The 20353-nt window shown below is 44.4% G+C and overlaps 1 protein-coding gene across 4 annotated transcripts in view; it reads left to right on the top strand.

Annotated features, from left to right (window-relative positions):
- MCM3AP (minichromosome maintenance complex component 3 associated protein) overlaps positions 1-20353 on the top strand; it is a 57139-nt gene that overhangs the window by 10127 nt on the left and 26659 nt on the right. For all 4 annotated transcript variants that reach the window (XR_011433047.1, XR_011433048.1, XM_070252637.1 and 1 more), the window contains exons 4-13: positions 1611-1689; positions 1945-2089; positions 3292-3482; positions 5609-5748; positions 6986-7183; positions 7539-7807; positions 8954-9116; positions 17632-17792; positions 18639-18877; positions 19177-19400. Coding sequence is in view for 2 of the 4 variants with exons in the window: in XM_070252637.1 (XP_070108738.1) it covers positions 1611-1689; positions 1945-2089; positions 3292-3482; positions 5609-5748; positions 6986-7183; positions 7539-7807; positions 8954-9116; positions 17632-17792; positions 18639-18877; positions 19177-19400 (1809 nt within the window). In the remaining 2 variants the exon portion in view is untranslated. The remainder of the gene's footprint in view (positions 1-1610; positions 1690-1944; positions 2090-3291; positions 3483-5608; positions 5749-6985; positions 7184-7538; positions 7808-8953; positions 9117-17631; positions 17793-18638; positions 18878-19176; positions 19401-20353) is intronic.

Below are 20353 nucleotides of genomic sequence, written 5' to 3'. Positions count from 1 at the left end.
GTCACATTGTTTTTACACAAGTCGGATCAGGTTGCATATACGGTTTGGTAACCTCTTCGTGTAGCAATCTTTAGTATTTTCTGAAATCAAATAGTCTAGATTAGAAGGGGATTGTTAAATGCTCCATGGCATTCTATCCTGTTTACTTACTTGGCCAGTTTTCTTTTTTTGTTGTTTTCTTTTTTCTCCCCAAAGCCCCACTACATAGTTGTATATCCTAGTCATAGGTGATTCTAGTTCTTCTATGTGGGGTGCCACCACTGCATGGCTCGATGAGCAGTGTGTAGGTCTGTGTCCAAGATCTGAACCCAGGCAGCCGAAACGGAGCATGCCAAACTTAACCACAAGACCATGGGGCCGGCTGCTCATATACTTCTGATTAGTTTATATCCTTTGTTTAAATTCTTGAAAGTGGACGGTCTGTGCCAAAATGTATGCACAGTTTTAGGGCTTTTGCTACTTATTCCTTCCTATGGATTTAAAAAAAAATTCAGTGGCATTGATTACATTCACAGTGTTGTGCAACCATCCTCATTATCTATATCCAGAAGTTTTTCATCATCCCAAACAGAGACTCTGTAATTGTTTAGCAGTAACTCCCCATTCTTGCCTTCCCTTGGCCCCTGGTGACCTCTAATTCACTATCTCTATGAATTTGCCTATTCTAAAATTTGATATAAGCAGAATCATACAATATTTGTCCTTCGTACCTGATGTGTTTGAATTAGCCTGATGTTTCCCAGGTTCATCTGTGTGGTTGTACTTCATTCCTTTTTATGGCTGAATATTATTCCACTGTATGAATGTACCTCATTTGGTTTATGTACACATTTGTTGATGGACTCAGGTTGTTTGCTTCTTCCATCATGCTGCCATGAATGGAGTGTGCAAACATCTCTTTGAGACCTTGCTTTCAGTTCTGTTGGGTATATGTTTAGGAGTGGAATTGCTGGGTCATAGGGTAATCCTCATTTTTTTAAAGTTATTCTTTGGCTATTGCAGTGTGCTTATTCTTCTGGCAGAACCCTAAAACATATTTATGTAACAAATATATAATGTATAAATACACTGTTATCATAATCAATTCATGTATACGTACAAAGCTAAGGTCTCTGATCACCCCATCTCTCCTTTTACCTAGGAGCAAGCATGGTTACCTAGTGTGGTGTGTATTTTTCTAGACATTTTCATAGGTCTATCTGTAGGTATATTAGTCGGTTTTGTGTTTTGTGATCAGTTGTGTTACACATGTATCATTCTGCAGCTTCCTTTTGTGTTGAAGTGTGACTTGGCAGTCTTTCCATTGCTGTGTGTGTAATCGGATGGTGCGAATCATCTTACCAAATGCCAACGAGGCCAAGCCTCTTGCTTCTATCCACAGTAAAGTTATTAATTTCAAAAGGGAGAAGAGGAAATACGTGCTTGTGAGCCAGGTAAGGGAGGTGAGGGCTGTGGCTGCCACAGCTAGAGGCAGATGATGTGGTCAGAACACGTATAGGTGGAGGCGTTGCGCTCCTGTACAGAGGTCTGTGCAGTGCATTTGAGTGTTTAATCTCAGTTGCTTTCGTCTCTTAATGTCCTCATACTTTGTATTGTGGACTATTTTCCAGGCTTCTGCAGCTCTGGCCAGGAAGAAGGGAAAAGGTTTGCATGAAGACATGGCTATCTTTTGGCACAAGAAGAAAATAAGTGAGTTTTTAGTTATTCTTTGCAGTCTCTAATGCTGTGTTTACAAGACCCTTGAAGCTTTGAGTGGGAGCCCCTTCTGCAGGGCCGTGGGGGACTGGCTCTGTGTGGATCCTCCTGTCTCGTGGTGTTTCCTTGTGCTACTTTGTTACCTCCTGTAACAATGATAATTTTACTTTCTCAAAAAGCAAGTGAGAAAGTCTTGTGTCAAGTGACTTGTGCTATCATAACCTCTGTTCTGACTCTTGGCGTCCTTAGGTCCCAACAAGAAACCTTTTTCCCTCAAGGAGAAGAAACCAGGTGACAGTGAAGCTGGCGAGGGCACCGAGGACACACCCTTCCAGCACTCCCCTGTTGGCAAGCCTGTGGGGAGGGCTGCAGCCGGTAGCCTCCTGAATAAGAGGTGTGGCCGATCCATCCCAGTGACTGTGTTTTACACAGCATGTGGGCGCTTTGACTTCTAATGTCTGCAGACAGGAGCGACTGCACAGCAGTCAAGCATGGGAAGTGGGGTGATGTGCTGACAGCCTGAGAAAGACTAAGGGATGACGGGGAGGCAGAGAGGAGGACATGGTGAGGGAGAGGACCCGGGGGAAGGAGAACTGGGGGGGTCACAAGGGTGACCGTAAGAGCCACTTGCCAGGGCCGCGAAGGGGCTCTGGTGCTCCTTGCTTGTCACCTTGGTCCCACATCCCATGCAGTTGCTGTCATGCAGTTCCACCTGATGCATAAATGTAGAAGCAATAACTTTTCCCCTTGAAACATCTAACTGGCTGTAATAACCACATGTTCCTAACAACCACTTCTAGTGATTTGCCATGTGACTTTTCGTAAGTCCAGCTTTTCACAGTGAGGCAGTCTCCTTTTTGGCTATGTTATAACTGGGTAGCTGTGTGCGCAGCCCTCAGGTCAGCTGGTGTGTGGTGGTGCACTTCACACAACTTCTCTGTCTGTGTGGGCATATCTGTCTCCCCTCCCCTCCCTATGTGACCCTGTTTTCCTCTTCACATCAGGCTGCTGTGACAGGTCTTCCGTAATGTCCTCCTTCACATATTTTAGCCAGTGTATTGTTTTCCTCACTTTCCCCATTGTAGTTAGTAATTTATTTGCTGGTTTGCTTGTGCTTTTCCCATCTCGCTCAACCAGTCATACCTTCTTCCACATTCAAGTTCACAGAATGTTGACTAGAACAGAAAACTGAGAGAGAACGCCCAGCTCTTTTTAGTACATCTTTCTGCTGAAATGAAGTTATACGTGAAAACACGTAGGCCTGATATTCCCTCATAGTGTTCAAGTGTTGTCTTTTTCAGGCTGAATTTCATTTCTTTGAGATAGAAATCTACGGATACTCACTTCAGCTGTTTAAATGGGCTCATCTCATTTTCAAAATGTATAAAATATTTCAAAATTCTAAAATCACCGTGAATAATATGACTAACACCTTTGTCATCACCAGCATTATCAAGGCTCATTGCACTTCAGTGCTTGTAGTTTATCAGCTTGAGAGGAGCAGAAAACCTTGAAAGATAAGGGAAGTGTTTGGATGTGGAAATGATATAAATGCGTGCTGGATCCACGGCCCTTAATGTGTTGTTTTCTCTGTAGCTCTCCAGTGAAAAAGCCAAGTCTTCTGAAGGCCCACCAGTTTGAAGGAGACCCTTTTGACGAGGGCTCTGAGGGCTCTGAGGGTCTTGGGCCGTGTGTGTCCTCCCTCAGCACCCTCATAGGCACTGTGGCTGAGACATCTGAGGAGAAGTACCGCCTGCTTGACCAGAGGGACAGAATCATGCGGCAAGGTATGTTGGGTTGTTTTGGCAGAGGTGACCTGCTGACGTCATGATAAAGTTATCTCCTTGGAGTCCTGAGGGAGGGGAGTGACCCCTGTCCATGCAGCTCCACTGTTGTTGAGTCTTGGACCTCTGATGTCTTACATATGATCTTTGTTGTTTACTAGTCTCCTGAAAGGTGAGTGTAGGCATGGATATAATGCAAATATGTTTTCGATTTTACTTTATTTTTGTAAGAAAGTCTCTAAACCATTGATTCACGTTAAATTGAACAAGTTAAAGGGCAATTTTTAGACATTCGGAAAACTTGTGTAAAAAAAATCAAAATTTTCTGTTTGACAGAGTCACCACAAATAAAGCTCAGGATGAAATGTCAATTTACGCGGAAAAAAATCTGTAACTCAAAACACAGACAAAGAGCTGAATTCTCTGATACAGAAAGTACTGTAGAAGTCAGTGTGAAAAAGACCAAATGCAGTGGGAGAGGAGTAAGGGGTCTACAAGGTCACAGAAAAGGAAGTGTCGTGGGCTGGCTGTCCCACAGTGGAGATGCAAGTTTCACCCCACAGGCTCGGCTTGGGGCTGCGTCCTTGGACAGGCTGTGAACAACTGCGCTCCCATGGGGGAGTGCACGTTGGTAATATCTTTGAGACTTAAGAAAACTCATGCCTTTGACCTGGCATTCCATGTCTAGGAGTGTACCCCACAAACATCGTGCATGTGTGTGTGATTCGTACACAAGGTCGTTTGTGATGACAAAGATTGGAAACTAGTTGTCCACACAGGGATTCTAAACAGCCTGAAAGAAGACTGCAGTTTCTTTATGGAAAATCATCAAGGCTTTTTGTGAAAAAGCAAGATGTGGGAAGTATGTAGTGTGCTACCATTTGTGTACAAAAAAGGGAGAAAGGTGTGTGTGTGTGTGTCATATACTTACCGTGTACATGTAAGTATACTTGCTTAGGTGTGCATAAAATAGTTATGGGAGATGCAAAAGGATCTGCTCACTCTGATTGTCAAGAGAGAGGGGGGCATGCTGGGTGTCCCATTTTCGACATTTTTATACCTTTGGATTGTTGAACCATGTGAATGTATTACCTATTCAAAAAGTAAGTATTCTCTTAACATAAAAAAATAAGTGAGGGCTGGCCTGGTGGCGTAGTGGTTAAGTTTGTGCACTCTGCTTCGATGGCCCGGGGTTTGCTGGTTCGGATCCTGGGTGCAGACCTATACACTGCTCATCAAGCTACATTGTGGAGGCATTCCACATACAAAATAGAGGAAGATGGGCACAGATATTAGCTCGGGGACAATCTTCCTCAAAAAAAAAAGTGCGGTGACCAAAAATAAAAGGAAAAAGCACATGTGCTCTTCTTTGCGAAGTTTTTTTAAAATTAAATTTTAGCTATAGGATTTTCCTCTTTTTAAAAGCTGTGAATAAGTGGAATAATCACAGTGCCTCCTTAACACAGTAATAAAAGCTGCCATCATACATTATATCATTGATATGGTGACTTTTATATTCCAAATAAAATCATTAGTACGTATTGGAATTTTTCAAAATAAAAAATAGATGTGTATATTTGAGTTGTGAAGTTGTTGCATTCCATTTCGTTTAAAAGATACTGTTATAACTGTTTAATTTTGTGCGTAATAATAGTGGTTTATTCAGCTCAGGACCCAGGTAACTTCCATTATGTGATTCTTGTTATATTAAAAACATAGTGAACTACTGAGAGTATTAGACTACTGGTATGTTTTGAGTATTTACCTTTATAAGTTCATCCTTTTAATACACATCCTGCAGTGTGATTGTTTGCCGTTGAGGTGTTACAGGAGCTGGGAACACACGTGTGCCCCTGCCTGTGGTGTGCAGTGAGGATCCGAGTACTGAGGAGGGAAGGCCTGGGTCTTCATGGACCTGGATGCCTCGTCCCCCGTGTGACAGGCTGTGCTTTGCTTTCTCTAAGGCCCAGTGATTGTTAAATTTAAAAATGTTTCTTTCTTTTCCTTAGTAATTTGTGTGTGATGTTTGTTTTTACTTTTATTTTTCCTTTTATCACTATGAAGATGCGCTTCTCTGGGTTCCTAGTAACTGTTTGGTACACTCTTACTTTTTGCTTGACGTCATTTAGCTCGGGTGAAAAGAACTGACCTGGACAAAGCGCGGACTTTTGTTGGGACATGCCCAGACATGTGTCCTGAGAAGGAGCGGTACATGCGTGAGACCCGGAGCCAGCTGAGCGTATTTGAAGTGGTCCCAGGGACTGACCAGGTGGAGCTCCACATCCCCCTGGGGTTTCTCCCCAGACCGTATTCCAGCTGTCTGTAGTGAATCGTCCAGGTGGAGGTGGGATGTGCAAGGGAGGGGAGGCTGATTCTTCTGTAATTTCTGTGCATATTGATACTTGATTCGGGTGTTTATCTTTATAGGGTGGTGGGGATGTGCTGTGAACAATCCTTAAGATCGTTTGTGTTCTGAGGTGTGTGCTGAGCAACCTTGTGTGAGGTTACTTGGCCATTTTAAATGATGGCATGTTATTTGATTATGTAGCTCTGTCAGAACTCCCCATTTTGCAATCATTATTAGATAGCCTGTTACTGATATTTCAATTTTATTAATAATTCTGTTGGACATGTGTGTAATGCTGCTAGGGTATTTAGATTACTTACTTTGGATAAATCCTAAGAATTAAGGTGCTACCTCAGAGGATGTGATCTTTCTTAGGATTCCTGAACATGTGTCCATTCATGTTCCCAAATTGTTTCCCTGGAAATCTACACCATTTTAGATGCTTTTATTCTTTGTTAGTTTTGCTTGTTGACTTCTCCTCCTCTCCTGGCCGGGGGTTTTACGGCTGCCTTTGCCCATGCGGCGTCCCCAGCTTGGCAGCAGCAGTCATGGCACAGGCCCAGGGCTCCTGCCGTAGGAGGCAGTGATGGCAGCTGGTAGTGGGTGCTCAGGGCCTGGTCCTGTGGACCTCTCTACTTCTGCCCTCAGCTGTGTGTCTTCAGCCTCTTTTTGCAGGTGGAATATGCAACTCCAGGCATCTTGCGGCAGCTGGCCCCAGCCCCAGCAGGCCCCTGCTGCTGTTATGCCCCTCACTCTTCACTGCAGGTTCCATTTTGTTTCTGGGCCTTGTAGACTTAATCTGGTGTCTGAGCTCAGAGCGTTCAAAATGCCTTAAAGTCCTTTATCTGTTACACCTTCGTGCTTGGAGCCAAGGAGGTGGGTCTTCACTTACATCCTTTCTTGATTCACTTCTTCACTTACATTCTTTTTGATGTAATGGCCTCGTATCTTCATTCCTTGTCGTATTTGCCAAAAACAAGATTATCAGTTTATTTTGTCTTTGAATTTGTCACCTTCAAACAGAAATTTTACACTTGTATTCTGTAGTGTTGCTCTTGTATGAGTGTGTGTGATTCCCCCCCTTATTTTAAGGCACTGCTGCTGGGAGGCTGGCCCAGCACCTGCCACTCAGCAGCTTGTCCCTACTCCCTGTCCTCAGGTGGACCACGCGGCGGCCGTGAAGGAGTACAGCCGTTCCTCAGCAGATCAGGAGGAGCCCCTGCCACATGAGCTGCGGCCCTCGGCAGTGCTCAGCAGGACCATGGACTACCTGGTGACCCAGATCATGGACCAGAAGGAGGGCAGCCTGCGGGACTGGTATGACTTCGTGTGGAACCGCACACGGGGCATACGGAAGGTATTGGCCACTTCCTGTCAGGAAGCTAGAGAGTGCATGTAAATTCCAAAGTGAACCTGAGAGTCCTTTTCATTTCACTCAGTCACAATTCATCTGTAACAAAAACTGTTAAAGTCATTACAAAGTCCTATTAAAATGTGCTTAATGGGCTTTGTTTCAAATTGAAGTATGAGAAATTTGGGTAATAAGTGTCGTTTTTCTAATAGTTGATTCTCTATGCATGGGAATATGTGCAGGAGACCTGTGTGTATATGAAACCCATGTGTATATAAGGCTTATGTGTGCTTACAAGGCCACCTGGGTGTGTATGAGGTGCGTGTGTGTATATATAATATTTCCCCTCACTCATGGCCAGGACATCACGCAGCAGCACCTATGCGACCCCATGACAGTGTCCCTGATCGAGAAGTGCACCCGGTTTCACATCCACTGTGCTCACTTCATGTGTGAGGAGCCCATGTCCTCCTTTGATGCCAAGATCAACAATGAGAACATGACCAAGTGCCTTCAGAGTCTGAAGGAGATGTACCAGGACCTGAGAAACAAGGGAGTCTTCTGTGCCAGCGAAGCAGAGTTCCAGGGCTACAATGTTCTGCTCAATCTCAACAAGGGGGACATCCTAAGGTGAATTTTCAGATTTGAAAGCTAGCCTAAGATGTATGGAAAGGCAAGGTTTAAACAGGAAAAGAGCTGTTAGGATTAGTAGTAGCAGATAGCGTTGAGTTCTCTCTCATATTGAGTACTGGGATGTTTATAGTAAGAAACCTGGGTTGGGCTGTACAGTCTGTTGAGCTGAGCCACCAGGAGCAGAAGGATGGGGATGCACACCGACACCAGTATATCTAAAGTAGACTCCGAATCCTTTCTGAGAACAATTTCTCGTCAACAAGAGAAAATGAGGAAGGAATTGGCCTGATGAGCAGAATAGGCATGTGAACAGTACAGGGAATGCCAGGGTGCTCTACCAGGGCTGTTAGCAGTTTGTTGGATCAGGTGTGTTTCTTCGTACACATGTGCGCACACACCTCATCAAAGATCTAAGTAATAGAAGAGGAAAAAATTGTGTGAAACAAAAATGGTAAAGATGGGATATTAGGTAAGAATGAATGTTAAACCCTGGCCTGATACATACGTAGATATTAATGTGAAAAATAAGGCAGTGTCCCCTGGGCCTCTGTTCCTTTCATTGGTAAATGGACTTGATGACAACCACTGTCCCCTTTGGTTCCAAGATTCCCTTATTTATGCCGAAACTCTTTATTAACTTAGTATTTTCCCCGAGAATCTTGTTGCAGTATATCTAGATGTGTGATTGATTTTAAGTTTTAAAATTAAGCCTTGGAGATATACTAGTTATGGGAAATGGCTGTGTGGTCTTTTAACATTATGATAGGCATTTGTCACCTATCTTGAATAATTCATTCAAATAAGTTTATTTCTGAACGAAACACAGTTAACTTTTTCTGAGACCTTGTGGTCAAACACAGCTGGCAGTCAATTGGCATTAAAGTAACTCTTTGATAATCAGTTCTTAAATTGTTGCTTGTTTACTTTATTCATCACCTTTTAAAAGAAAACCTTCATTATCAACCCAGCCTAAGAGCGGCAGCTTTGGCGTTAGTAAATTATGAATATAATGGCACATGTCGCTATTAAGATCCTCTTTCTCAGTATGGTTGAAATCTAGTTTTTTAATCAGATCTATTTTCATGGAAATTTTGTCTAGTTAAAAATAAAATTCTAATTCTTTTTGTCTGCTTTAATTAACAGAGAAGTGCAACAGTTCCATCCTGCTGTTAGAAACTCCTTTGAAGTGAAATTTGCTGTTCAGGCTTTTGCTGCATTGAATAGTAACAATTTTGTGAGATTTTTCAAACTGGTCCAGTCAGCTTCTTATCTGAACGGTTGTCTATTACACTGTTACTTTAATCAGGTGAGTAACATCACTGTACTTGCAGCATTGGAAGAAAGCAGGTTGTCACTTGTGATATTTAGGTGCTTCACTATTCCAAGAACATTTTAGCAGGTCTTAGGCTAACTCTTGTGCAACCCTTGTGGCAGCCCCCTGAGGGGTTACTGGTGTTACCCTGTTTTCAGGATTTGGCACCACTGGTCACTGATGGAAAGGCCATGCAATGGAAAATACTATTCTTATAGTTCACGTAAGAGAAATCTCTTTAGAAAGATAACTTGAGTTCAGCACTGTCATCCTCCATGGAAACAAGAAACCGAAATGCGAACATTGCAGCCCAAAATTCCTCACTTAGAAATTCTCAGTGTACTTGATCTAAGTTTGTGCAGTGAGCTCAATGATGCTCAATTCATTTCAGTAAATGTCTTAAGTGCCTGCTCTTTGTTGTGTGCTGTTCTGTGCGCTGGGCTACAAAGAAGGGGGAAGACCATCTCTTACCTGGGGCTTCACAGAGTGTAGTGTGAACTATTGGTCTCAGAGTTTTCAAAGTCTGGTCTTCAGCCTCAGCCCCGTAGAACACTTGGGGATGATAAGAGAGCCTTCCTCATGCCTCCCACGTGCTCTGCTACCTGCTGCGGGGGTGTGAGGATGTGCCACCTACCTGGCTGCCTCTGCATGCCTGGCCGCTTGCCTGGGGCCCTATGACTCCAGTCACTCTCTTTGGTCACACACCAAGTCTTCCTGTAAACAGTGACTGAACCCATAATCACATCCCAGGCAAAGATCTTCTATAAGTTTGCTCATTGTCAGATCTGACAGTTGCCAACAGAACTGAAATTCTGGAACAAATGGAAAGATTTCTAACAACGTACCACTTGGGGAACTTTGTACAGTTGCTAAATAAGTCATAGTTAATAATACATATTTTTTGTGTGGAAGATTGGCTAACATCTGTGCCAATCTCCCTCTGTTTTATGTGGGATGCCACCACAGTGTGGCCTGATAAGCGGTGCTAGGTCCGCGCCTGGGATCCGAACCTGTGAACCCCGAGCCGCCCAAGCAGAGTGTGCAAACTTAACCACTACACTACTGGGTTGGCCCCTTATAGTTAATATTTTTAAAATGATTATTTAATGATATTAGAATGTTGACTATTTGTGCCCATTTCAATAACTTTAAACAAAAAGGAAATCTGAGTGCTTTTTCTTTAGAAAAACAGTGTTTCACTAGCAGTGGTCCACATGGTCCCAGTGTCTCCTGGACCTCCTCTCCTGCTCCCTTTGCTCAGCTCCACCTGCAGTGATGCCTTCCTACCCTTCCAGCCCCAGCACACGCCTACCTCAGGGCCTTTGCACTTGCAGTTCTTTCTCCTCAGAGAGCAATACAGTGATCACCTTCTCTTGATCTTGGCTTGACTGCCACCTTCTCAGCAGGGGCCACCCTGATCACCCACCCTGTCCACTCCCTGTCCTTCTCTTGTGCATTTCCTCTCTGTCGTGCTGTCCCCATTAAGTGTATGCTGCTGTGTATGTATCCACTTGTTCAGTGTTGGTCTCTGCCTGACACGTCGGCCATGGGGACAGGGGTCTTGTTTTCTTCACTGTTTTTCTCAGCATTGATAGTGCTAGGTATGAAGGAAACCCTCGATAAATACTGGTCGAATTGTTGAAGAACACCAGAGGAGGAGTAGCAAATCACCCAGACTCCTAGCACCCAAATATGATTTTGTTAGCATTTTCATGTTTTTCCTTTGTCTTTTGTTTTTTTAAGCTTCAGTGTGTGGTTGTGTATCCTAGTTGTTAGTGTTTTAGTTCTCTATGTGAGCTGCCTCCACAGTATGACAGCCGACAGACGGGTGGTATGATTCCACAAGCAGGAGATGAACCCAGGGCGTGGCAGTGAGAGTGCTGAATCTTAACCACTAGATGCAAGGGCTTGCTCTGTCTTCTTTTTTTTTTTTTTTAGATTTTATTTTTTCCTTTTTCTCCCCAAAGCCACCCAGTACATAGTTGTATATTTTTAGTTGTGGGTCCTTCTAGTTGTGACATTTGGGAGCCGCCTCAGCATGGCCCAAGGAGCGGTGCTATGTCCGTGCCCAGGATCCAAACCGGCAAAACCCTGGGCCACTGAAGTGGAGCGTGTGAACTTAACCATTTGGCCATGGGGCCGGCCCCTTGTCTTCTTTTTTTTAAGCACTTGTTATAATACTGTGAAACAGCTTTGTCTCTGACTCTCACTGAATTCCATGTCATGCATTTTTTTTTTAAATTTTTTATTGAGTTAATGATAGATTACAATCTTGTGAAATTTCAGTTGTATGTTATTGTCTGTCAGTCGTGTTGTAGATGCAACCCTTCATCCTTTGTGCCCACCCCCTACCCCCCTTTCCCCTGGTATCCACTAATCTGTTCTCTTTGTCCACAGGTTTAAATTCCTCATATGAGTGGAGTCATACAGAGATCGTCCTTTTCTATCTGGCTTATTTCACTTAACATAATTCTCTCAGGGTCCATCCATGTTGTTGCAAATGGGACGATTTTGTTCTTTTTTACAGCTGATTAGTAGTCTATTGTATATATATACCACATCTTCTTTATCCAGTCATCTGTTGATGGGCACTTAGGTTGCTTCCATGTCTTGGCGATTGTAAATAATGCTGCAATAAACATTGGGGTGCATAGGACTTTTGGAATTGCTGACTTCAAGCTCTCTGGATAGATACCCAGTAGTGGGATAGCTGGATCATATGGTAGTTCTATTTTTAATTTTTTGAGGAATCTCCATACTGTTTTCCATAGTGGCTGCACCAGTTTGCATTCCCACCAGCAGTGTATGAGGGTTCCTTTTTCTCCACAACCTCTCCAACATTTGTTACTATTTGTTTTAGTTATTTTTGTCATCCTAATGGGTGTAAGGTGATATCTTAGTGTAGTTTTGATTTGCATTTCCCTGATGATCAGCGATGATGAACATCTTTTCATGTGCCTATTGGCGATCGTATATCTTCTTTGGAGAAATGTCTATTCATGTCTCCTGCCCATTTTTTGATCGGGTTGTTTGATTTTTTTGTTGTTGAGTTGTGTGAGTTCTTTATATATTATGGATATTAAGCCTTTGTCGGATGCGTTACTTGCAAATATTTTTTCCCAGTTAGTGGGTTGTTTTTTTGTTTCAATCCTGTTTTCATTTGCCTTGAAGAAGCTCTTTAGTCTGATGAAGTCCCATTTGTTTATTCTTTCTATTGTTTCCCTTCTCTGAGAAGACATGGTGTCCGAAAAGATCCTTTGAATACTGATGTCAAAGAGTGTACTGCCTGTATTTTCTTCTAGAAGCCTTATGGTTTCAGGTCTCAGCTTTAGGTCTTTGATCCATTTTGAGTTTATTTTGGTTTATGGTGAAAAAGAATGGTCAATTCTCATTCTTTTACATGTGGCTTTCCACTTTTCCCAGCACGATTTGTTGAAAAGGCTTTCTTTTCTCCATTGTATGCCCTCAGCTCGTTTGTAGAAGATGTGTGGTTTCATTTCTGGGCTTTCAATTTTGTTCCGTTGATCTGTGCACCTGTTTTTGTACCAGTACCATGCTGTTTTGATTACTGTAGCTTTGTAGTCTGTTTTGAAGTCAGGGAAAGTGATGCCTCCAGCTGTGTTCTTTTTTCTCAGGATTGCTTTAGCAATTCGGGGTCTTTTGTTGCCCCATATAAATTTTAGGATTCTTTGTTCTGTTTCTGTAAAGAATGTTGTTGGGATTCTGATTGGGATGGCGTTGAATCTGTAGATTGCTTTAGGTAGTATGGACATTTTAACTCTGTTTATTCTTCCAGTCCACGTGCATGGGATGTCTTTCCATCTCTTTATGTCGTCATCCATTTCTTTCAGAAAAGCCTTGTAATTTTCCTTGTATAGGTCTTTCACTTTCTTAGTTACATTCACCCCGAGGTATTTTATTCTTTTTGTTGCGATTCTGAATGGTATTGTGTTCTTGAGTTCTTTTTCTGTTAGTTCATTATTAGAGTATAGAAATGCTACTGATTTATGTAAATTGATTTTATACCCTGCAACTTTGCTGTAGTTGTTGATTACTTCTAAAAGTTTTCCAATGGATTCTTTGGGGTTTTCTATATATAAGATCATGTCGTCTGCAAACAGCGAGAGTTTCACTTCTTCCCCCCCATTTGGATTCCTTTTATTCCTTTTGCTTGCCTGATTGCTCTGGCTGGGACCTCCAGAGCTATGTTAAACAAGAGTGGTGATAGAGGGCATCCTTGTCTCGTTCCTGTTCTCAGGGGGGTGGTGCTCCGTTTTTGCCCATTGAGAATGATGTTGGCTGTGGGTTTGTCATATATGGCCTTTATTATGTTGAGGTAGTTCCCTTCTATCCCCATTTTGTTGAGAGTTTTTATCATAAGTGGCTGTTGGATCTCGTCAAATGCTTTCTCTACATCTATTGAGATGATCATGTGGTTTTTATTGCTCAGTTTGTTGATGTGGTGTATCACGTTGATTGATTTGCGGATGTTGAACCATCCCTGTTTCCCTGGTATGAATCCCACTTGATCATGCTGTATGATCCTTTTCATGAAGTGCTGTATTTGGGTTGCCAAAATTTTGTTGAGAATTTTTGCATCTATGTTCATCAGCGATATTGGCCTGTAGTTCTCCTTTTTTGTGCTCTCCTTGTCAGGTTTTGGTGTCAGCATGATGTTGGCCTCGTAGAATGTGTTAAGAAGTGTTCCATCCTCCCTAATTTTTTGGAATAGCTTGAAAAGGATAGGTATTAAGTCCTCTCTGAAAGTTTGGTAGAATTCCCCAGGAAAGCCATCTGGTCCTGGGATTTTATTCTTTGGGATGCTTTTGATGGCCGTTTCAATCTCTTTCCTTGTGATTGGTCTGTTCAAATTGTCTGCTTCTTCTTGAATGAGCTTTGGGAGATTGTAGGAGTCCAAGAATTTATCCATTGTCTCTAGGTTATCCATTTTGCTGGCATGTAGTTTTTCGTAGTATTCTCTTCTAATCCGTTGTATTTCTGCGGAGTCTGTTGTTATTTCTCCTCTTTCATTTCTGATTTTGTCTATTTGAGCTTTCTCTCTTTTTTTCTTTGTAAGTCTGGCTAGGGCTTTGTCAATTTTATTTATCTTCTCAAAGAACCAGCTCTTTGTTTCATTGATCCTTTCTACTGCTTTTTTTGTTTCAATAGCATTTATTTCTGCTCTGATTTTTATTATTTCTCTCCTTCCGCTGACTTTGGGCTTTGTTTGTTCTTCTTTCTCTAATTCAGTTAGGTGTAGTTTAATATTGCTGATTTGGGATTTTTCTTGTTTGTTAAGATGTGCCTGAATTGTGATGAATTTTGCTCTTAATATAGCTTTTGCTGCATCCCATACGAGTTGGTATGGCATGTTATCATTTTCATTTGCCTCCAGGTATTTTTTGATTTCTTCCTTAATTTCTTTAATGATTCATTGCTTGTTCAATAGCGTATTGTTTAGTCTCCACATCCTTGTGCCTTTCTCAGCTTTTTTCTTGTAATTAATTTCTAGCTTTACAGCATTATGATCAGAGAAGATGCTTGTTATTATTTCAATTTTTTTAAATTTGTAGAGGCTTGCCTTGTTTCCCAACATATGGCCTATCCTTGAGAATGTTCCATGTGCGCTTGAGAAGAATGTGTATTCTGCTGTTTTTGGATGAAGTGTTCTATATATGTCTATTAAGTCCAACTGTTTTAGCTTTTCATTTAGCTCCACTGTTTCTTTGTTGATTTTCTGTCTGGATGATCTGTCCATTGATGTGAGTGGGGTGTTGAGGTCCCCTACTATTATTCTGTTATTTTTGATATCTTCTTTTAGGTTTGTTAATAGTTGCTTTATGAACCTTGGTGCTCCTATGTTGGGTGTATAGATATTTATAAGCGTTATTTCTTCTTGATGAAGTGTCCCTTTGATCATTATATATTGGCCCTCTGTGTGTCTCTTTACCTGCCTTATCTTGAAGTCTGTTTTGTCTGATATAATTATTGCGACACCTGCTTTCTTTTGTTTGCTGTTAGCTTGGAGTATTGTCTTCCACCCTTTCACTCTGAGCCTGTGTTTGTCCTTGGAGCTGAGGTGTGTTTCCTGGAGGCAGCAAATTGTTGGATCTTGTTCTTTAATCCATTTTGCCACTCTGTGTCTTTTTATGGGAGAGTTCAATCCGTTTACATTGGTGGTGAGTGTTGATGCATGAGGGCTTAATGCTGTCATTCTGTTGCTCGTTTTCTGGTTTTCCTGTGTTTCCTTTGTTTCTCGTCCTGTGTGTTTTAGCCTACCCATTGACTTCTGCAATTTCTTATGCTGGGTTTCTTAGATTTTTCTTTATTTATGTTTTGTGTTTCTGTTCTGCTTTTTAGTTTAGTGGCTACCCTGAAGTTTGCATTCAGAATCTCGTGTATAACATAGTCCATTTTCTGGTGGTCTCTTACTTCCTTAGCCTAGACTGTTTCAGTCCTTTTCCTCTTCCCCTCCTAAATTATTATTTTCATCTCTTATTCCAACTTGTGTTGTGAGTTTGTGGTTAGAGTGATAAGATTGTCTTTGCTTTGGTGATTTCCTTCCCTTTATCCTAATGCTATAGTTGAATATTTGCTATCCTATTCAAATTCTATTTGTCTCCCTACTGTGTGTTTTGTGACCCCTTACTCCCGTTTTTTGTTTTTTCAGGCATGAGAGCCTTCTTGAGGATATCTTGTAGTGGAGGTCGTGTGACTACGAAGTCCCTCAGCTTTTGTTTGTCTGGAAAAGATTTAATTTCTCCCTCATATCTGAATGATATTTTTGCTGGATAGAGTATTCTTGGCTGAAGATTTTTATCCTTTAAAGTTTTAAATATGTCACTCCAATCTCTTCTAGCTTGTAAGGTTTCTGTAGAGAAATCGCTGAAAGTCTGATGGGGGTTCCTTTGTAGGTTATTTTCTTCTGCCTTGCTGCCCTGAGTGTTCTTTCTTTGTCCTTCATTTTTACCATTTTTCCTACTATGTGCCTTGCAGTAGGTCTTTTTACATTGACAGATCTAGGAGATCTGAAAACTTCCTCCACACACATTTCTCTCTCAATCCCTAGATTTGGGAAGTTCTCTTCTATTATTTCGTTGAGCACACTTTCTGCTCCATTTTCCTTTTCCTCGCCCTCAGGAATTCCGATGATTCTTAAGTTGCATTTTCTCATCGAGTCAGCTATTTCTCTGAGATTTTGTATAGTTTTTTAAAGTCTTAGTTCTCTTTCTTCCTCTGTCTGGAGCCATTCAGCCTGTCTGTCTTCGATTATGCTAATTTTCTCCTCTATGGTGTCTACACGGGCATTCAGGGAATCCGTATTCTGTTTTATGTGATCCATTGTATTTTTCATCTCTAGTATTTCTAATTGATTGTTCTTTATAATTTCAATCTCTTTTGTGAAGTAACTCCAGAACTCATTGGCTTGTTTCTGTATATTTCCCTTTACCTCATTGAATATTTTGAGGATAGCTATTTTGAACTCCTCTTCACTTAGTTTACCCATTTCCAAGCCCTCAGGAGCTACTTTTGTATTTTTATTGTTTTCCTTTTGGACTAGAGCTTTTACAAATTGCTGGATGTTAGAGGGGTGGGTTTTGCACGTTATTGTCCGGCTGCAGTTACAGCTGATCACCACTAGATGGGGATCAAGAGGCTTGTTTTCTGAGCCCTGTGCCTTCAGCCAAGATGGCAGCAGGTAGGGTTGGTTGGGGGAGGAGGGGCACTTTCACTCACTGTGACCCTTATTGGATCAGCTCTCAGTTTCTGGTCTCCCGGGGCCCTGGCTTGTTGGGGCTCCCCCACATGAAAGCTTTCCCCTGTTAGAGGGTTTCGCTGCACTGGCAGTGGGAGTCCGGGACGATCTCCCAACGTGCGACCCCTCCCCTGCTCTGTCCCCGCACCCGCACCCGCGATCTCGGTCTCTATGGGCGGAGCGAAGTTCTCTCCTACCCTGTTCTAGCTCCTCCGAGGCCCCCTGCAGCCTCTCCACCTTCCATTGTTTGGCTGCTATGGGTCTCTGACGATTTCTGTTGTTAGGATGGTGTTTTTGGTTGGAAAGCAGTTGCTCTTCTTGGTTGTAATTTGGAGGGGAGAGAGTCCCGGGTGAGCTGAGGCCGCCATGTTGCTGGTGTCACCTTTAGCAGATGTGTCATGCATTTTTTCACACCATGCGATTGTCTCCATGATAATTTTTGGCAGCTGTGCAGCTTTCTGTTGAGTGGATGCTGCCCCATTTAGTTTCCATGCCCTACTGACAGATGGTTTGTTGTCCAGTGTTTCTTATAAATAAAGCCTCAGCCTTGCCTTTCCTTTGTATGAAACCACTCTGCATGCATTCTTGGGCATCTTCCACTGAGCACATGGCTTGATGTTCGTTAAGCCTGGGACCTGTGGTGCCACCTTGCTTTCCAGGGGGTTGAGCAACCGCAGGATCCCACGTGGCATTTCTGTGGCCGTGGGGTGACCGCAACTGTTGAGACTGCAGTCATTTGGCTTCTCCTTTTAGATCCGCAAGGACGCTCTCCGAGCACTCAACGTCGCGTACACTGTGAGCACGCAGCGGTCCACTGTCTTTCCCCTGGACGGCGTGGTGCGCATGCTGCTGTTCAGAGATTGCGAAGAGGCCACAGACTTCCTCAACTACCACGGGCTCGCCGTCTCTGATGGGTAACAGCCAAGAGTGGAAGTGTGGGCCTCTCTCCTTTTTCTCTTTTATTGAAGCCCTGATAACGGGCTGGGTCACCCTAGCTGTGTTCTCGGCCCTGAAGACGGCATGTTCCACCTGCTGGCTCCCTGGGGAGCTGGTGAACACACCGGGCTCAGAATGGCTGGGGAGTGTCCCCAGGTTACATGCTGTTCATTGGCCCACTGGGGCTGAGACCCATTTCTTTATGACTCCAAAAATCACTGCTTTTCACAAATTACTAAAGAACCCAAAGGTAGAGGTTAGAGCCTTCCTTATTCTGTCCCTGGAAGATAGCATTTGCTGATCCCCCCTGTGACAGTCCACACAGGTGCTGGTAGGCTAGGCCAGGGGCTTCTCTGCTATGGAGCAGAGTGTTTTGAGAGCCTCATGTAACTCATGGCTCCCATCCCAGAAAATGGTGCCATGACGCACAACATTCGTGTCCAAAGTTGGTGTTTCCTGCCCCTCTCTCCTTTGGCTACTTACCACCAGCCCCCATCTGTCTGCTTCGTGCAGTCCTGTTCTGATGGAAATGTGGCGGCTTTGGAATGAGCCAGGAGCATGTAGGTGCGCGTTGCTGCACACCTGGCTGTTAACGACCCGGCTTGGCAGCTCCCATGTCAGGAGGAAATGCCCGGGCTGGCAGTGGTGTGCTGTGGGCCCTGCCAGCAAACTAGCCTTTGCTGCTTTCCCTTCTCATTTCCACATCACCATGTGGTGACACAGTGATGAGGTGGGGCTTCTGGCATTGCTGCCAGGCACTGAGAAGGTGAAGGCTGGCTTCTTACCTGTGTGACTCTTCTCTGGGTTCTTTGTGGTCTGCATAGCTGTGTTGAGCTGAACCGGTCCTCGTTTCTGGAACCTGAGGGGTTATCCAAGACCAGGAAGTCGGTGTTTATTACCAGGAAGCTGACCGTGTCAGTTGGGGAAATTGTGAATGGAGGGCCGTTGCCCCCTGTCCCTCGTCACATACCCGTGTGCAGCTTCAACTCCCAGAACAAGTATGTCGGAGAGAGCCTGGCTGCTGAGCTACCCGTGGGCACTCAGAGACCCTTGGACACAGCAGGTGAGTGAGCTGCAGTTGCAGGAGGGACCTAGCTGTGTTTCCCTCTGGGAAGCCTCTTCTGAGCCAGAAGCACTGTCGTCTTCAGGGGCTGGGGTGTAGGTATCTCTTCATGCACAGACATTTCTTGCCAAGAGCAGCCTGAGTGGCTCTTTGATGTCCTGGGGCTTGGTTCCCCTGGGTGAAGCACATGCTGTCCCCCATGATGTGTGGTCTGCTTAGGGAGGGTAGCCAGTCCTCAGGGTCACTCTGGGTGGCCCAGGGCTTGTCCTCAACACCGATGTTTGTCTGTTCCCTTCCAGGTGCAGGGAGAGGAGAGGAGAGCAGTGCAGAGGCAGACGTGTCCCCACCCGCTCTCCTCCCGCAGCCTCTTCCTCCCCCTCTGCCCACACCAGTCTCTCTGCCTCACCTCCCGGCACCGGCACCAGCCCCGAGTGTGGTACCCAGCCCCTTCCAGCCCCTTGGGCAGCCTACCGTGCAGCCTGAGCTGCTTCCACCAAAGCCTGTGCCTGTGTACTCTGACACGGTAAGGAATCTTCCAGACGAGGGCCCTGAGGAGCCCTTGTGCACACATGTCCAGCAGTGTCGGATGTCTAGTTTGCCTGTTGTCTATTGACTGAACCTGCTGAGGTGGTTGCGCGTGTGGCTCTAGAATATTCTGGCTGTGGCTTGTCTCAGAACCCTGGCCCTCAGGGCTCCAGCCTGTCTTTCAGATGAGAAACCTGCAGCTCTGAGGGCAGGGACTACATTCAGCTTCCTGCCTTGTTGCCTGTGTCTCTCTTTGAAAGGTTGCAGTTGAAGCTTTAGAGAATGAACTGAAAGCTTTTATGTCCCTGATGCTGTTGGTCAGATAAGTGGGGCCCTGCCCTGAGCGCTTCCCTTGCTAGGGCTCTGCAGACACGTGTCCATGTCTTCCCGCCTGCGTGCCATCCTGTGCCCTTACATGTCTGCTCCGTGTGATGCCCAACACCTGCTCATCCGAGACAGCCAGTGGACACGTCGACTAGGGCCGTGCGGGACCACGGGCAGCAGCGCGTGCCTACTGACAGGCATGCCCCTGGGGTCAAGTAGGGCCTGTCCACCACACACGTTGTGGGACTCAGTCTCACCACCCTGCTGCTTCGGCAGGCCCTGGAGGATGCAGGAGGCCTCAGAGGAGCAGGATAATGGCCACAGAAACTGCAGGTGTCTGATGTGGGGCAGCAGCAGGGCCGTCTGCATGGGTGCTGTCCAGCAGGCTTGCCCCGTCCTCTCCAGAAGGCTCCTCTCGTTGACTAGCAGGAAATCTTTCTAGAAGCAGTGTACCTGAACCCGTGTGAGGGTCGCTGGACACCTTCAGACAAGGTCTGGGAGGGATTTCTGCCCTGGGCGGGATGTGTCAGGAGAAGGTCGTCTGGTCTCCATCTCCGTGGTTCTGTGAAGGCTGTAGAGTTAGACTGCTCATCAGCTGGGTCTCGATTGGGGCAGTGTCTCTCGGGG

The sequence above is a fragment of the Equus caballus genome, chromosome 26 (assembly GCF_041296265.1).
Source record: "Equus caballus isolate H_3958 breed thoroughbred chromosome 26, TB-T2T, whole genome shotgun sequence".
NCBI lineage: Eukaryota > Metazoa > Chordata > Mammalia > Perissodactyla > Equidae > Equus > Equus caballus.
Note: the sequence above shows the minus strand (reverse complement) of the source record. Positions and strands in the feature narration are given on the sequence as shown.